Source organism: Drosophila teissieri, chromosome 2R (genome assembly GCF_016746235.2).
Source record: "Drosophila teissieri strain GT53w chromosome 2R, Prin_Dtei_1.1, whole genome shotgun sequence".
In the NCBI taxonomy this organism is placed as follows: Eukaryota; Metazoa; Arthropoda; class Insecta; order Diptera; family Drosophilidae; genus Drosophila; species Drosophila teissieri.
Genome location: NC_053030.1, coordinates 6,050,370 through 6,065,703, shown reverse-complemented (window position 1 = coordinate 6,065,703; position 15,334 = coordinate 6,050,370). Strand labels below are relative to the sequence as shown.

The window sequence follows — 15,334 nt, the reverse complement described above, 5'->3', positions numbered from 1 at the left end:
CACTCTCTCCTCGGAACAAAGATGATCTATATATGGATGTGGATGCACCTACATACAAGTGTACATACATGTATGTGCAGTTTGAAGGGCGGCAGGCGGATGCAGCACGCATGCATCATGCAACTCCAAGCGGCAATTATGTGAATGCAGCACACACAAATTGAAAAAGTAAACCAACTGAATCCGCAGACAGTGTGCCCTCTTTAAAAGAAACTTATAATTTTGACATTACAGCTTTTACAGTTAATAGTATATAATTGGGAAGCTTCAAAGCTGTTGTTACTTATGACTTTCTCATCCATTTATATTGAAAAATCAAAATCCATTCTATTCTGATTCATCAGAATGAATCAGATTCAGTCTCACATTACACAAATATATATTTTTGTGTGTGTGGAAGTAACACTGTTAAGTAAGCCTGAAATTTCCCCGTATTCTTTATTCCTCTAGCTCTTGGTAACCATAATCTTCATACATGACAGCCACACAGACCAACACCCTAGCCAGCTTTAATTGTTAAACAAATATTCGTAAAAAACAAGAGAGAGCACAATTAAAGGCCAAGCATTTACTTGGTTTTATTACTGCTGACCTCCGAGGTCGTTTGTTACTTTATCTTTTTTTGGGGCAAAGTTGGGCGAATTCTTATGAGAGTCGGAGAAGTGTGATGCGGCTACATATATGTACATACATACATATAAGCTCATGAGATGACCGCCACTTAAAATGTTTTCTTAGCCATGCAAGTGGGAAAGTTTTTGAACGAAAAATGTTCTCATCCAATTAGCGAAGATAATTGCAGTTGTCAGAAAATGGCAGAACAAATTTTGGAAATAAAAGATATTATGATAAAAAATGGGTTTGTTTTTTTAGTAGCAGTAAGCCAAAGTGGGGATTTTGTAAAATTTCGTTCATTTAAGGCACTTTTTTATATTATTTACGTAACTTTGCTCAGCTATTGAAAACAGTTTTCAAGTCAAAGCTAAAATAATAGCCCTATTATTTATGAGAGCCTCTTTGTTGTGCAAAGAAATTTCCGTTTTTATTATGCAAATATTTGGCATATTTGTGGGCTTAAACTGAACGATACAAACGCTCAAGTTTCTGTTTGTCTAGCGCATAACAAATAATTCCCCTAGTTAAGCCACTTAAACGCTTTTAAAGTGATTTTACCTAAGCAGTCTAGAGTGTTGCACAACTTTGGCTAGGCAAAAACAATAAAAGCCAAGCCAAAGTCGTATGTCAATAGGCTAATTAAAGGGGACAGCAGCGATCTGTTGCTTGTTCGGAATAAATGTATCTCAAAGATTGTGCTTTCAGTTCAATTGCAATCTGGTTTCGTTTTGCCATCTAAAGTTCAAAAGCACAGCCCCATAAATGTGCACTTGATTAATCGATGCCATTTTTGTTTCTCTATCTCCTTGCAGTTAACCCCGAAAACAGATCTTGAAATTATGGTGAGTTAACAACCCTAATTGGACAACAACTTTACATGAAAATTAGCAGTACACGGAGCATGTCCCATGGGTGAAATAAATCACAATTTATGCTAGAAGAAAAGAAAATTGTACACTCTTCGCAGTGTATAATTTATGCACAACTTTTTAAGCTGGAATTGTGCGGTTTTTCGGGCAAGGCTGCCGCTTTGAGCGCTTAATGTGGAATGAGTAATGTTAAAATGTAACCGGGACAATGGCAGCCAAGATTGCGCCAAAGGGAGTTGCCACCGAATCTCCATCGCCGTTTTCCGGCTCTCCATCTCCCCCCTCATGCAATTTATATTCGACACTTGGCTCGCCTGTTGCGAACTGGGTCAGAACATGTGAAGAGCACCACTTGCTCCTGTTGTCGTAGTCGTGCCAGTGGATTTTATCATCCTATTCCGGCTCGGGCTTTAAATTGTCCATGGGCAACCAACCCCTGTTCGTTTGATTGAATTTCAATTTTCAATTTTAATACTTCGGCCTGAGCAGGAGTCGTAAAGTTGGCCGTTGATTTCGGACTCTTTCCAGGTCATTTGTCCCGGAGAGCAAAGCCCCAGCTTAGGCTCAATTAGTTTGATGGCGTCTTTTTTGGTGTTGGCTTGGGGCCGGCCAAAAGTTTTCATTAATGTAAAACACTTTACGCACTCATTAGAGTCATTTGTTTGTGACATCTCTATCTCGCATTCCGTTTCCCCGGTCCGGTCTGTGGATGATAAATGTGTCCATAATGCGGCCTAATTGCGGCATCATTAGAAGCGCCTTTCGGCCCTGATTGCCACTCCTGCGAACATACTCGAACTGGATTGGCACACTGAGAGAAAGTGAGCCAGTGGATAAATGGTGGGTAATGGTGATTGTTATGTGAAGTTAAATGTTGGTAGCCAACATTCCCTGTATTGCTTTAGTTTCTATAGAATGTTTTTATGTTCTGAATTTCAAAAGTGATTTCTCGAAGTGTTGGGCAGCAAATTGAGTGCTTGAAGTGGACAGACGGACTTGACTTAAGCATACATATTTCGGAAGACAGTACTATTGGTATTGGTATCCAGGCCGCTGTCATGTTGGATTGGCAACAAAGCAAATCAAATTTAACGATAAACTCAAATGGAAGCACATGTCTTTTCCGCCAGAGATGATATCTCCATCTATGCCATCTATGCCATCCTCCTCTCTATCTCACTATCCAGAATCGGGTCTTTATATCCGTGTTGGCGTAAACAACAACGGGGGCACATAGGAATGACTAATTTAATGCGTCGAGTTTGGCGTCGTGTGACGTTGCGTATACGCATCGTGAGCCCCGGGACCTTTTGGCATTTTGCAAAGTTAACGAAGCGAACGAAGCAAACAAGACCAGACATATACAAAAGCAACAACAAGGACGAGAAGGGGAAACTGTGACCATAATATACTGAATTTTATTTATAGCATAATTTCAGGTGTCGCGCACACACACGACAAAGTGTTGAAAAAGATGCTCAAATTAAAGAACTTAACTTAGCTCAACTTAGTTTAGCTGTAAAATTTCGGGTTTATTTCGCGTCTCTTCAATTTGACTTTCAGTCCATCTTTACTGTGTATAAGAGGAGCTGGTCGGTGGGAAACTTGAATGGTTTTCACCTGCTTCGGATCCAATTCCAAATTAAAGTTTTGCAGTAGTTTGATCAGGGCAACTTTAATTACTAACTTGGCAAAGTTCTGTCCTGCAATTAGGATAAGAAAAATATTGTCTGAATATTTCTAGGATACTTTGAATCTCTTACGTACCCACGCACTGTGATCCGCCAATGCCAAATCCAATGAAAACATTGCTCTTGGTCTTTTCTTCACATTGGCCCACATCATTGCCAGGTTGCAGATACCGAAGTGGCTTATATTTCATTGGCTCACTGAAATATTTTTCATCTCTGTGCATGGCTAGTAAGGGCACCATCAAAGTTTTTCCCTCATCAATTGTAAATTTTGAATTGGGAAGCGAATAACTTTTGCGGCAAACACGTTCAATAATGGGTAGAGGCGGATATTTGCGAAGAGTTTCTGTAAATATTTAAAAAATATTAACGCTCCCTGACGGAAACATGAAGAATAAACATACCTTGTAAACACATATCCATATACCTAAGACCACTCAGCTCTTCAAATTTAAGCTGACCATTTGTATTGCTCAGTTCCTTTATTTCCGCTCGAAGCTTTTCCACTATTAGAGGTTCTTGCAGGATTTCCAAGAGTGTGAAGGTTAAAGTTGAAGCCACTGCATCTAGGGATACTTTTAGGAGATCCTCGGCCACTTTGGCCAAGCGTTTGATGGACAACAGCTTCTCTGCATCTAGAAATTACGAATCAGTACTGGTTTTCAAATAAGAGACTCAAAAGCTTGCCGTTAGTCGTGTCCAGTTGCCATTTATCGCCACAAACTTCGTTGCCATTTCTAAATCTGACTAGTAGTTGTAAAATATCTTTGCGTATCAGTCCATGATCTTCACGTAGTTCTACGCTTTGTTTAATGAGATCTCTTAAGCGGTAGGTATATGAAGATTTCTGCGGCAGTCGACCCAAGGTGCTGAGGGTTGGATTGAAATGAAGGTACGCTTTAGTGGGAATTTCCATAATGGGTACTTACAAGGATTGTATAGATTGTATAGCCTGACTGTGGCTCAGGTAGCTGGTCAAGATATGGTCCTTGTGCTCAAAGTTGTTAATGTCTAAGCCGTAAATCAGATTGGCAATTATGTTGACGGAGTAACTGAGAGTGGAATGAATATAAACGTTATATAAGATAATATAATAATATATATTTGCTTCTTACACTCTGAGCTTCTGCTGGAGATCCACTTCGAAGGGGCCTCCTTGGTCTTCCTTGTCCAGCAGATGGTGAATTAAATGATCGCCCACTTTCTGGACCTGCCCGAACATCTCCGACAATCGTTTGGCACTAAACATGGGTGCCAGTTTCTCCAGCAGATTGAACCTGCGATATCCCGCGACATAGTCCCACTTCAGTTCGCTGAAGTGTCCATTCGATTGCTGCAGAATCGTCTGGGCCAGCTCGACATTTCGCACCAGAAGGACAGGCCTGAAGAAGCAGTAGATGCCCAAGAGCCGATCCTTGCCCGACTGGTAGGCCTCGCAGATGGCCTCCACGTGTCGGAACTCCCGTCTGTATGCCTTTTGCAGGAAACTCCACGTGATGCCGGCCTTTTCCGAGGGGAATCCCCGGCGTCGCCAGTGGCTGTAAATGTGCCGAACCGAGAGGAATACCGCCGAATATAGCAGAATAGGCAACAGCAGCCACATTGTGTCGATGATGTTGCGACTTCGAGGTGCCCTGACAGACTGGTGCCTGCGATCTGGAAAACTAAAGCCGATTCTGAGGCTGAGGACGTCTGCCCCGATGCAGATAATTACTGCGAGTTGGCAGGCCCTGTGCGGATGATACCGATAATGATAATGATAATGATGAAGATGCCAAACGAAATCGAAAGTCGCGATCGACTCACCGCTCTTCTCGTCTGTCAGCGGACAACTGCAAGTCAATCTGGTCTGACCAAAATAACAAAACCGAAACTCAAACAGAATCGGGAGGAAAAAATCGAACAAAAAAATTCCGGGCATACTATCACATTCGGCTTCAGTTATCTCCCTGTTTCTCTGTATGGCTGTTCTGAGCGGCCTGATAGTAATTTATACAGGCCCTGGGCTGTACCATGTTATTATCAAAGTCTGGAGCAAGTTTTTGTACCAAAAAAATACCCATTATGCGGAGGTAAAGCCTATAAGGATTTAAGTCAACATAAGGGACACAACTTTTTTCAAACATTTTTAACTTTTTAAGAAAAGTTTGAGACAAGGACTGCATTGTAAAATATTTAGGAAAATTAAATGTCGACTTTTTTCAATACTTAACAAATTAATTGGCATATACCAGTCCATACTACTTAGTTGTGGTCATTCTTTTGTTCCCAAGTTGAAGATGCAGCAGTCTGCATCACTTTTTTCATTTTATGTTCCCATCTGACAAATGTAGTCTGATTTATTGTATTTGTTGATAAGAATATATACTATTTTAAAATTGCGTGTCATCGGCGTCGCCTCAATGGATTTCGATGGGAAGCATTATCAATGGATCTTGGGGCAATGATTCCCAATGTGGTTAAGCATCTCCGGGTAGAACAAAAGGTGAACACTTGACAACAGATTCTCAAGGATAGGTAACTTGATTATCAAAATCTGCAGTACACGAGTGCGTAATTTATATGTGTATTACTCCAAGTGTTTTTAGATATTCAAATCCCTGACAAGTCATGATTAATAAAAAGGAAATAGTCAATCAAAGAAAGCCCACAAGCTTACCACTCCCATTGACTCACTTCCCTTCATTTATTGTTTTGTAATTTGAGACTTCTGTTACCTCGTTGGAAGCCAGGCTTTCATAACGATTGGTGTGCTAATCATTAATGCCATTACGCATAACGCAGTCTCTCTTTTTGCCATGGCTCTATCGAGCAATTAGAGTTTTAGCCAGGTTGCCTCGAAAGTGTCAGTTTCAATGCCTAACCAAGTGAATCAAGGCAATTTGCCATCATCCACTTCACTACTCGGCGACAAGGGGAAGTGGTTAATCACGCCCATTGCATGCCGAAGTTGAAAAAAATGTAAATTGTGTAAAAGGGTAGCAAAAAAGAGGCTAAAATGCATTGCAGTGGTTGCTGTTGTCGCACCGGAGGCAATTTTCCACAGCAATGGAGAGAAAGGGGATCCTACAGGTAACCACTTGTTGCTGCTCCACATAATTGGCGTGGCCTGTGGGAATTTGATTTAAATGAGCCCGTGTATCTCTGCTTACATATTTATGTATCCGACTCGGAGTCGTTCTACATAATTTCCCACAACTATGTTGCAGTTTGGGTCACAAGTTCATCGGGTGGGCCATTCAATGGGTCCTTTTCAATTGAGTGTCTGCCAAAAGCAATTTCAATATTGCTTTATTGGTTTGGCAGACTCCAGCCGATGGCTTCTGCCAACTCATGACAGCAACAGCTTGTTGCTTTGGCTCATCAGCCACATGGCTAGCAGCAACATCAGCCGCAGCCGCAGCAGCTGCAAGTCATGCCACAAATTGAATGAAGTTGCTAAATACAAGTACAGAGGGGCTTTTTTTAAAGGCTATTCAATGACTTGTCATATCCTGGAGGTGCACAAAATGTTGCAAGAAAATAATTATTTAAGCCTGGCAAGAAAATTCTTAAGTCTTTTTACCAAACGTCACGATGATGTTATTCACTATTGGTTTCAAAATAAAGGTTTAAAATTTAACCAGAAAAAAGGCATACACGTAATTACAAAGTATAAGCTAGATGAATGCATGAGCTCTCCTTTAATTAACCGTTTGTTGAAAGAAATGTTAAATAAATTGTTAATAAAATATTGAGCTCATTGCTGTATAATACAACCCACTTGAACTATAATAAAAGCAATAAATATGTGCATTAAGGCCATTTGAATTCTGCATAAAAATGTTAAGCAGCTTATTGGGATTTGTTTTTGTTTTTTTCTATCTTTTTTGTTAACCTTTTTATTTTGTATATGTCATATCCGCCCTCTCAAGCGCATATTTATTGGCTTTTAGTCACCGAAGTGAACAAATGTTTAAAAATGCCTGTGATTCATAATGTTCACGTACACGAAGTCATAAGGCATTTGTTTAACATTAAGTCATAAAGCGTTTGTTTTGCATTATTGCCAACAGACACGTGTCAATTAACTTCCATGTGCTGTTCGTTTTCCCACAAATAAAATCTAATTATTCCACGACTCGTTGAAATAAAGCTGTATATATTTCCCTACCTAAATACACGGTCTTGCTGTGCGTTTTTTCTCCGAATTATTACGTAAATATTGTGTTCGCCATTTCAATTTGGTCATAAATCAAAACTTGCTCCCCAGAGCGCAATGAAACTTGAGTGAGAACCATAATGCATGTAGAGAAAGGTGGCGTAAATATACAAAATAAATTGGGAAATCAAAACAAGAATGTTAAATAAACATTTTGCATTGTAAAGCTTGGTTACATGTCTGTTTTAAAATTTAATCAGCAACTTGGCTAGGTTCGTATGCAGTTATATAAGTATTAGATATTTATATTTGGTATTAGGGCCTATAAATTGGTATTATTTTATTTCATTAATAAAATTGGCTTTTAAACACGTATTTATTTTATTTAAGTGCAGAAACGACGTAAACGAAACTTGTTAGTCACTTGAAGGCAATAGTCTAGAGCTCCTTTCTCCGCCCCTCCATCGTTTTGCGAAAATTTCCTTGAACAATGGCAGAGCTTTGTATGACAGTTTGTTGTTCTCGTCAACGGCGAAGTTCATGAACAAATGCTAAAAAGCGAACAGGAAAAATAGTATATGCTCGCTTTTATATATTTACATGCAAATTACTCATTGCGAAGATGAGTGCAACGGGCGGGGTAGATGAGATCTGGGTTTGAGTGACAAATTTGCATGTTTATGCGAAAAAATATTCGGTTGTTATTATGAAAATTTTCCGTTTCCTCCGTTTGCCAAGTGTTAGCAACGCAGGGAATGTGGGATTTCGCGAACTGCGGTCATGTCAACTTCTCTCCTTCCTCTGCGTTTGAAATTGAAGTTGGCTTCCAGAGGCGGAGGAGGATATGTCATCAGAATGCGTGGTGTAAATTTGGGTTTAATAACAAATTCAATTTGACTTGAAGCAGTTTTTGATCCCCATACGTGCGCACTGCGCAGCAACAGCGATAATTGCTTGTCCTCGGAAAATGGAAAGGAGCCAGCAAAACGAGAGGTCAGGCGAGACGAGAGGCTTTGTGCATTTTAATTGAATTTTTCCCCGCATTTTCCTGCTATAGCTGCTGTAGCCGCTATATGTGCATGTTGAATTATTTTGTTTGCCGCCGACCGTCACAGAAAAAATTAAATCACAGCACGTTTGCTCTTACGCGCTGCCACTCCTGCGCGGATGCACTTGAGTGAGTTTCCATAAAGCGCAAGTCGGGGGAAAACAAACTGGAAACAAATCAGAAATTAACATAAAGGCCTCAAAGCCAACCGTCCAACCAACTTGTATCTGTTGCTCATTTCTTTGTTGTTCCATTTTCCGAACTGGGCATTGTTAGGCGGCCACGCCCACCTCCCAGCTAACGGTTTCAATTGTAGTACATCCACGGCAATTTGTTTGATTTCTCTCCGACTCGGCTGACATGTCCAACATTTTCACTGACCTGTCCCACGATGAAAAGCCTTGGCTGTGTGGGACTTTCCAGCCTTCTCCGGCACACAGAGGAAAAGCAAGTCGACTTCTTCTTGTTCTCTCTAGTCCGAAGTTTTAGATTGCTGGTCTCTTGAAAAAAGCGTTTCTAGTGCTTAATAACCTTTTGGGTAGCTTCTTAGTATTTCATTTGTATTACAATCATGTTATTTTCTGCTTTCAATTCTTCCTGTGTAGGCGTCTATTGACATCTGAAATATTTTTTGTTTATTTTTACTGTATTTCTTGTCACTGCCTGTGAATTAATTTGTGACAGTTCTTCAAACATGTTTTCACCAAAAATCCCCCGCGGCTTTGGTTAGATTCCCTCGCTTGACCTGCAAATGATTTTGTGATTTTAACCGAGTATCGTTTTTGGTTTTAAAACATTTCATATATTTGTTAGTTTTATTAAAGCTGAAACTTTAAATTAATGCATAAGTAGGCATTTTCATTTATTTTGCCCCGATGCTTCCCTATTTCCCACCCGATTACGTATTCACGCTGTCATCAAATTGTCATGACACAAATAAATATAAATTTGACAGTTCTTCAAATTTTTCACAAAATCCCGCGCTTTGTTAATTCCTCGCTTGACCTGCAAATGATTTTGTGATTTTAACCGAGTATCGTTTTTGGTTTAAAACATTTCATATTTTTGTTAGTTTTATTAAAGCTGAAACTTTAAATGAACGCATAAGTAGGCATTTTCATTTATTTGTGCCCCCGATGCTGTACTATTTATCCCACATTAAAATTAAAATTCATATCGAAAATTTGTCTTAAAATATGTTTCATAAACCCCCCAGGTTAAAATTAATTGCGCAAATTTGTATAGATACATATAGTATTACGAGTATTGCCATAAATAACAGCAAGCCTTTTGCTTGCTTTCTTTCTTTAACTCCCTATTCCCTGGTTGGCTTTTGCCGATTATTAGCTTAAAGTACACAACTGGCCATTAATAAAATCCGAAATCATGGCAAACGGGTAGAACAAAAATTACGCATACGCCGCGTGGTACGATACAAACTTGACATTGAACTTGCCGCTTGCCGTTCGATATTCCGAAGGCCATTCGAGGATGGGTGGCGACAGTTGGGGAGACATTAAATATTCATTTGGCAGTCGGCTGCCTTGACAACAATAAAAAGTGGCCCCACCTGGCCGAGAAAAGATATGGCGAAAAAGGGACAATATTTTTAATTGTTTGACCAAAATGTTCGATATACATAGACCGACTGTCCCTCTGCTCTCTGGGGGTGCAAGATATCTTGTGGGGTTGTTTCCTAGGGACGGTGATGGGTGGTCGTAATGAAGCCACATAAATCTCGGCACTAAATATATTTGCCAAGTTCGGGGAGCTGGGGAAGTGGGGCAATTAATCTTCTGCTGGAAGATATATAAAAGTTTGCGAACAGCAACTGACAAAAATCTCTAAGCAGAGTATACAGTTCTTATAACAGAGAACTTTTATTTGTAAGACATTTATTTGTGTTCTAAGAAGCCATTTTATATATATTTTAAATTATAATTAGAAAATTTTATGTTTTTTTGTAAGTTGTAAAAAAACGAACCATTTGAATCACAGTCATAATCAACCATAGAAATGGAATGTTATTGTAAATATCTCCTGTTGCTAATGTTACGCCTCTGACTGTAGCTGGAAACTTTTTTTGGCTGGCAGGCCAGGACACGTAAAAAAACACTCAAGGGAGGAAAGTCGTTTGCCTTTTGGGAAAACGGGCAGGGGACATCCTCCGGCCACAAAGTAATAGCACAATAAATGTGCATCAGGCAGCCAGAAATCACCGCAGTTAGGAGGCTCCGCTTGCCCCTGTGCGTGTAAATTATAGATAACCGTGTTAATGTTGCAGTGCCACTCCTCCTTCTGCCCGCCTCCTGCCGAAATGCTTCTTTGAACGCCGACGGACCCCAAACAAACAAAGTTGCCTGTGAAAAGTTTTTGGCCCTGCCAGAAGTTGGCCGAAAGTGTGCCAAAGAGCTTCAGCGGATGCGCGATACATTTCCACAGGAACTTCCTGCGTGTCCTGGACAAATTCTCCCATCCTCCGTGTTGAAGTGTAAGGAGCTTTCTTAGTTCTTCGCGCGAATTTGTTGATTATTATTTATTGGAGCTGCCGTCGGGGCATTGACAACTTTAAAACGCGTTCGAGTGTTTATCACTTTCGTTTTTAGCACTTGCCGTATATTTCCCGCTCCCATCCGCTCTGTTTTGGGAAAATTAGCAATTTAAATAATTTAATTACGCCGTGACCTGCAATTTGCGGCGCTAATTAAAACGTGCCAATGTCCACGTGCCTCGGCTAGCTTTTCTGGTATTTGAGTTAGAGAAGCTAACGAAATGTGAACGCTCCATATTCATTAGTTATGCGCTTTGCCTCTGAATTTGTTTGCCTGTAAGTACACGTAGTTTTCGGTTACAACTTTTTTAAAGGTATTTGCATAGGACGTGAGTTCTTTGAAATGTAAATTCGTTCACCTGCTCATGCAAATGTATCATTCTGTGTAGGAGTCCTAATTGGTTTTGAATTTGGGTTTTATTAGCCTACAACGTAAAATAGACTGTCACAGTGAAAAATCGGCGTAAAATATAGAAGTTACATTAATTTGTATGCATTTTTCAGCTAATTACACACTTTGTGCAAAACAAAATTGTTCTAAACTCTTTTGTCTGTAAATATTCACTTAGCCATATTCACCAGCCGATTAAAACTGAATGCACAATTACTCACATTGTCAATTGTATTTAACCATTTTTGAACTTGCTAAGTAAATGAAATTTGGCAAATTGTTCATTGAGCATAAACTCGTGTATTATATTGCTTGTTTACGATTTGAGTTTCTAGAGCGGAAATTGATTGTGTTTAATTTCCAGCACAGCGACCACAATGAAAATGTATATATACGTTTTTTTTATTTTTTAACTTGGCAGCAAATGCAGCAGGGCAACAAAGTAAATAAAAAATTAGAGAACCAGAGAATCCGAAACTGAAACTCGTGTTGCGACTGGGAATTGTTTTACGTGGTATTCATGGGCTTCGAGGGTATATTGTATTTGCGCTTTTATTCAGATATTCATGTCATGAATTGAAAATACCACTTCAAACGGATTGATACATTCAGTTCACGCGGCATATTCGATAATTGATTATTATAATTAGATCATTACAATTGTGTTGTGCATTTAAAATTATTTTCTCCTAAAGAAGTACAGTTTCCGTGTCAATTATTGAGAGGGTTTCTAATCGTCAACCGGGTATCTTATAGTCGCGATTCAAATATGAGGTCCAGCTGTTTTTATTGTCGGTTGCCAACTTTGCGAGGTGGCGGAAAATGGCAAAAGAGAATTGCATTAACTCCACTTGAAGCGAAAACCACAGCCGAAAAGCTTTTGCCACAGAAATCTAATTTAGCACTCTCTCCCTTCTCTTCTCGTTTTTCAACTAGATGTCGCACCAACTGCAGCAGACACGCCGCCGATTGGGCTCCGTTAGCGATTCGGCGCCACCATCAGAGTCCAGCGAGGGCACGGGCTCCTCCCTGGAGCCCCGGGAAGAGCTGATTCTCCATCCGGACTGGTCGGCCCACTCGCATTCGTCGGCACAGAGGAGCAGCGCCCATGGAACCACATCGCTGTACAATGCCTCGGACATCGATGCGGATACCATTAGCACGGACACCACTAGCAACACAAACCTATCGGACTACGAGCGTGGGCAGGTGGAGAGTTTCTTCGGCGGATTGGGCACGGAGATATTCGTGAGCGGCGCTTTGGCCAATCTCTACGAGGGAACCGGAAACGACGGCGACTGGCGTTTGGTGTTCACTGGAATACCGGTGATACTTCACGACAAGGGAAACTCCAAGGCCAGAGCTATACCCAGAGTCACCCTGGTTCTGGCGGAGAGGGGCTCCTGCTTCGCCCTGTGGTCGGATCGGATTGATAACTTGTCGAACTACCGAATCGCGGGTCCCTCCTTCCACACCATGTGCCGGTCCAGCAATCATCAGCAGATGATTGGCTTCAGTTTCGATTCCACGGATGCGGCCCGCGAGTTGTGGCAGCATGTGGAGCGTTTGGTCAGCAATCCGGAGAACGAGGCTCTAACCGTGGCCGGAACCCGCAAGCCGAAGAAACAGAAGCGCGCCAAGCCGGCTCCCTTGCCACCAAAGTCACAGATTTCGCATCCATGCCAGTTCCACCACGTGACCAGTGTGGTGAAGGAGGACAGTGAGCGGTACTACAGCATGCAGGCCTTCGGACCCCCCAATCCCCAGCAGCATCGTTGAGTAGGGTCGGGCGCGTGGATCTGGAACAGGAGCGCCCTATGGTGGCAGAACTGAATCTGCCTCGAAGTACCCACAACCACGACAAAAATCCAGCAAAGCCCCCTTAGTTCGTATGGCTAGTTGTAGATCCATTTGTTATAGGCCTAAGTTATGCCAATGTGTGATCCGAGTACGGAGCTCGGCCAACACATTTATCTGTGATACGATTTAGGCGTCTTTACTTTAGAAGAGGATACTGATAATACAATTTGATAAAGAATTTTTAAACGATGAACATAGCAAAAGAAGCGAGAACTTTTGCAAGTTATTTGAGCATATTAAGCGATTAACGTTCGTCGATAAGCAAGTTTTTGTAAAACCTTTTCTAATATCACGCATTGACACATATACCCTTATGCATAATTATATTCGTACCATATAGTCCTGATATCTATCGAGTAATCTGTATGTCCACACTCGCAGGCACTGCGAATGATTTTGATGCCTGAAAAGCTTGCTTTCCTATCGGATTATTGACTAAGCCCAGACAAAGATACAAAAACTGTTTTTTGAAATCTATGTATCATATTACACACATTAATATATATGCTATATTACACCTATCTATATATTATATGTAGCTCTAAGCACTACATCATAGCCACTTGTCTGTATATCTCTGAACTTCATATTTTGCCTGTGCAAAACAATCGCGAGAATCAAATAAAGCTGACAAAAAGAGCCAATTAAATGTGGAAATTATTCTTTATTGGCTTGTTTTAGAGGTAATCTAAATCACTTAATCAGGTTTCGTTTTAAAATGCATTATTTAAATAATCAGATTATTGGCAGAGCTAGATTGGGTGTATAAAAAACAAAGTTAATGAAAAAAAAATAATTAAAAAGCAAATGTGTTAGCTTTAGGTGTCTGGTGTGGTACTTCCAATTTTTATATTAATTGTTTGGAGAGGCTTATGAAAGTGCAATCAAACGAGATCAACTCCCATCAGTTCGAATTAATCCCAGCTCTTTTGCAAGCTCTCCAAATTCAATGACATAATCTAGCATATCAAACTTCAATCATTTACCCCCATGACTCAATTACTTACCATTGAATGCATCGCCAATTACAATAACAATTAAAGCCTTTACGAGTGGAGAAGTGAGCCCGCATAATAATGCGGCCACGGAACATACATACATACATATATGTACTCTTACACCCGTGCGTATGAAGATATAGGCATATGCATATGGATGCTGCACCGAAACGGGAGCTGATTCTGTTTCTGATTGACCGATGGTAGCCACGGCCATAAATGATGTTGCGGTGCACTCGGGTGACACTCCAGCAGCACTCAACTCCCCTTTTGGCCAATTGCACAGGCGCGCTGCATATTTATGCTAATTAAGACACATCGAGTGGCAGCCAAGAGTGGCGGACAGTCTCTTGCATTTTATGGCCGCTTTTCGTTTTATTGTTTTATGTGTGCATCGCCATTGTTAATGCGATTGTGGTGAGCATTTAATATTTCATGTCGGACAATTAAAATAGCAACAATTTTTGCTTGCCACGCTGTTGAATAATGTGTGCAGTTATGCCGACTTGGCCAACAGCCCGACTCCCAGGCGGACTCCAAATGGACGGGCATCCATCTCGCTGATGCAATGGAAGCGCAATTGTTTCGCTGCCAGGCGACACTTGATTCCCACAGCAGAAAGTCTAATTAAGTGCCGACCTTGATTAAGTGCGAACAATGCAGGGAATTGAAACAATGCGGGGAAATGGGTTAAACAAGAGTTAAAGTACATGGAGTGGCTACGCGGTCTCTAGATCAAGTCGTATTATGGGTCGGTGCTCAGACTGTACTTTGCTAGCATGGAACTTACTATTTGACCAACTGGGTTTTAATAATTATAAACTTTTAATAATATAAACAGGAGAAGGAGTAAAAGAGCTTGGCTATCTTGAGGCTCTCAAATTTAATCGATTTCGCTTGTCATTCATGAGTATTATTCGCACTCTGTGTTTATCCAACCCGTGTTTATCCCTCGGAACCCATCACACTCCTCCGATTTCCATTCAAAATACAAACCAAAGCGATTTAATCAAAAACATGCTAAGCCGGCAAAAATTCAGTTTTGCATTCAACTTCGCATTGGTCGATGTGTGTGTAATGGCCAATTCACTGTTTGCATTTTTGATACGGCCAAAGACGTGTATTGGCATTGTCCGCAAGCGGAGCAACCAGACTAATGGCAAAAGCAAT

At 40.8% G+C, this 15,334-nt stretch overlaps 2 protein-coding genes across 3 annotated transcripts in view; one reads left to right on the top strand and one right to left on the bottom strand.

The window, feature by feature from the left end:
* The window catches only part of LOC122613247, a 40,306-nt gene extending 26,491 nt beyond the window's left edge, over positions 1–13,815 (top strand). Inside the window, exons 3-4 of one of the 2 annotated variants that reach the window (XM_043787338.1) lie at positions 1,428–1,457; positions 12,243–13,815. In XM_043787338.1, coding sequence (XP_043643273.1) covers positions 1,455–1,457; positions 12,243–13,085 — 846 coding nt within the window. In that variant the 5' untranslated portion in view covers positions 1,428–1,454 and the 3' untranslated portion in view covers positions 13,086–13,815. The remainder of the gene's footprint in view (positions 1–1,427; positions 1,458–12,242) is intronic. The other variant, XM_043787339.1, reaches the window with a different exon arrangement.
* On the bottom strand, positions 2,997–4,806 carry LOC122613248 (probable cytochrome P450 310a1). Its single transcript, XM_043787340.1, has 6 exons — positions 4,291–4,806; positions 4,105–4,227; positions 3,863–4,044; positions 3,580–3,810; positions 3,252–3,521; positions 2,997–3,187 (listed from the first exon to the last, which is right to left on the bottom strand). The coding sequence occupies exons 1-6, from the start codon at positions 4,776–4,778 to the stop codon at positions 2,997–2,999; spliced, it is 1,485 nt and encodes a 494-aa protein (XP_043643275.1). The 5' UTR covers positions 4,779–4,806.
* Positions 13,816–15,334: the final 1,519 nt, after the last annotated feature.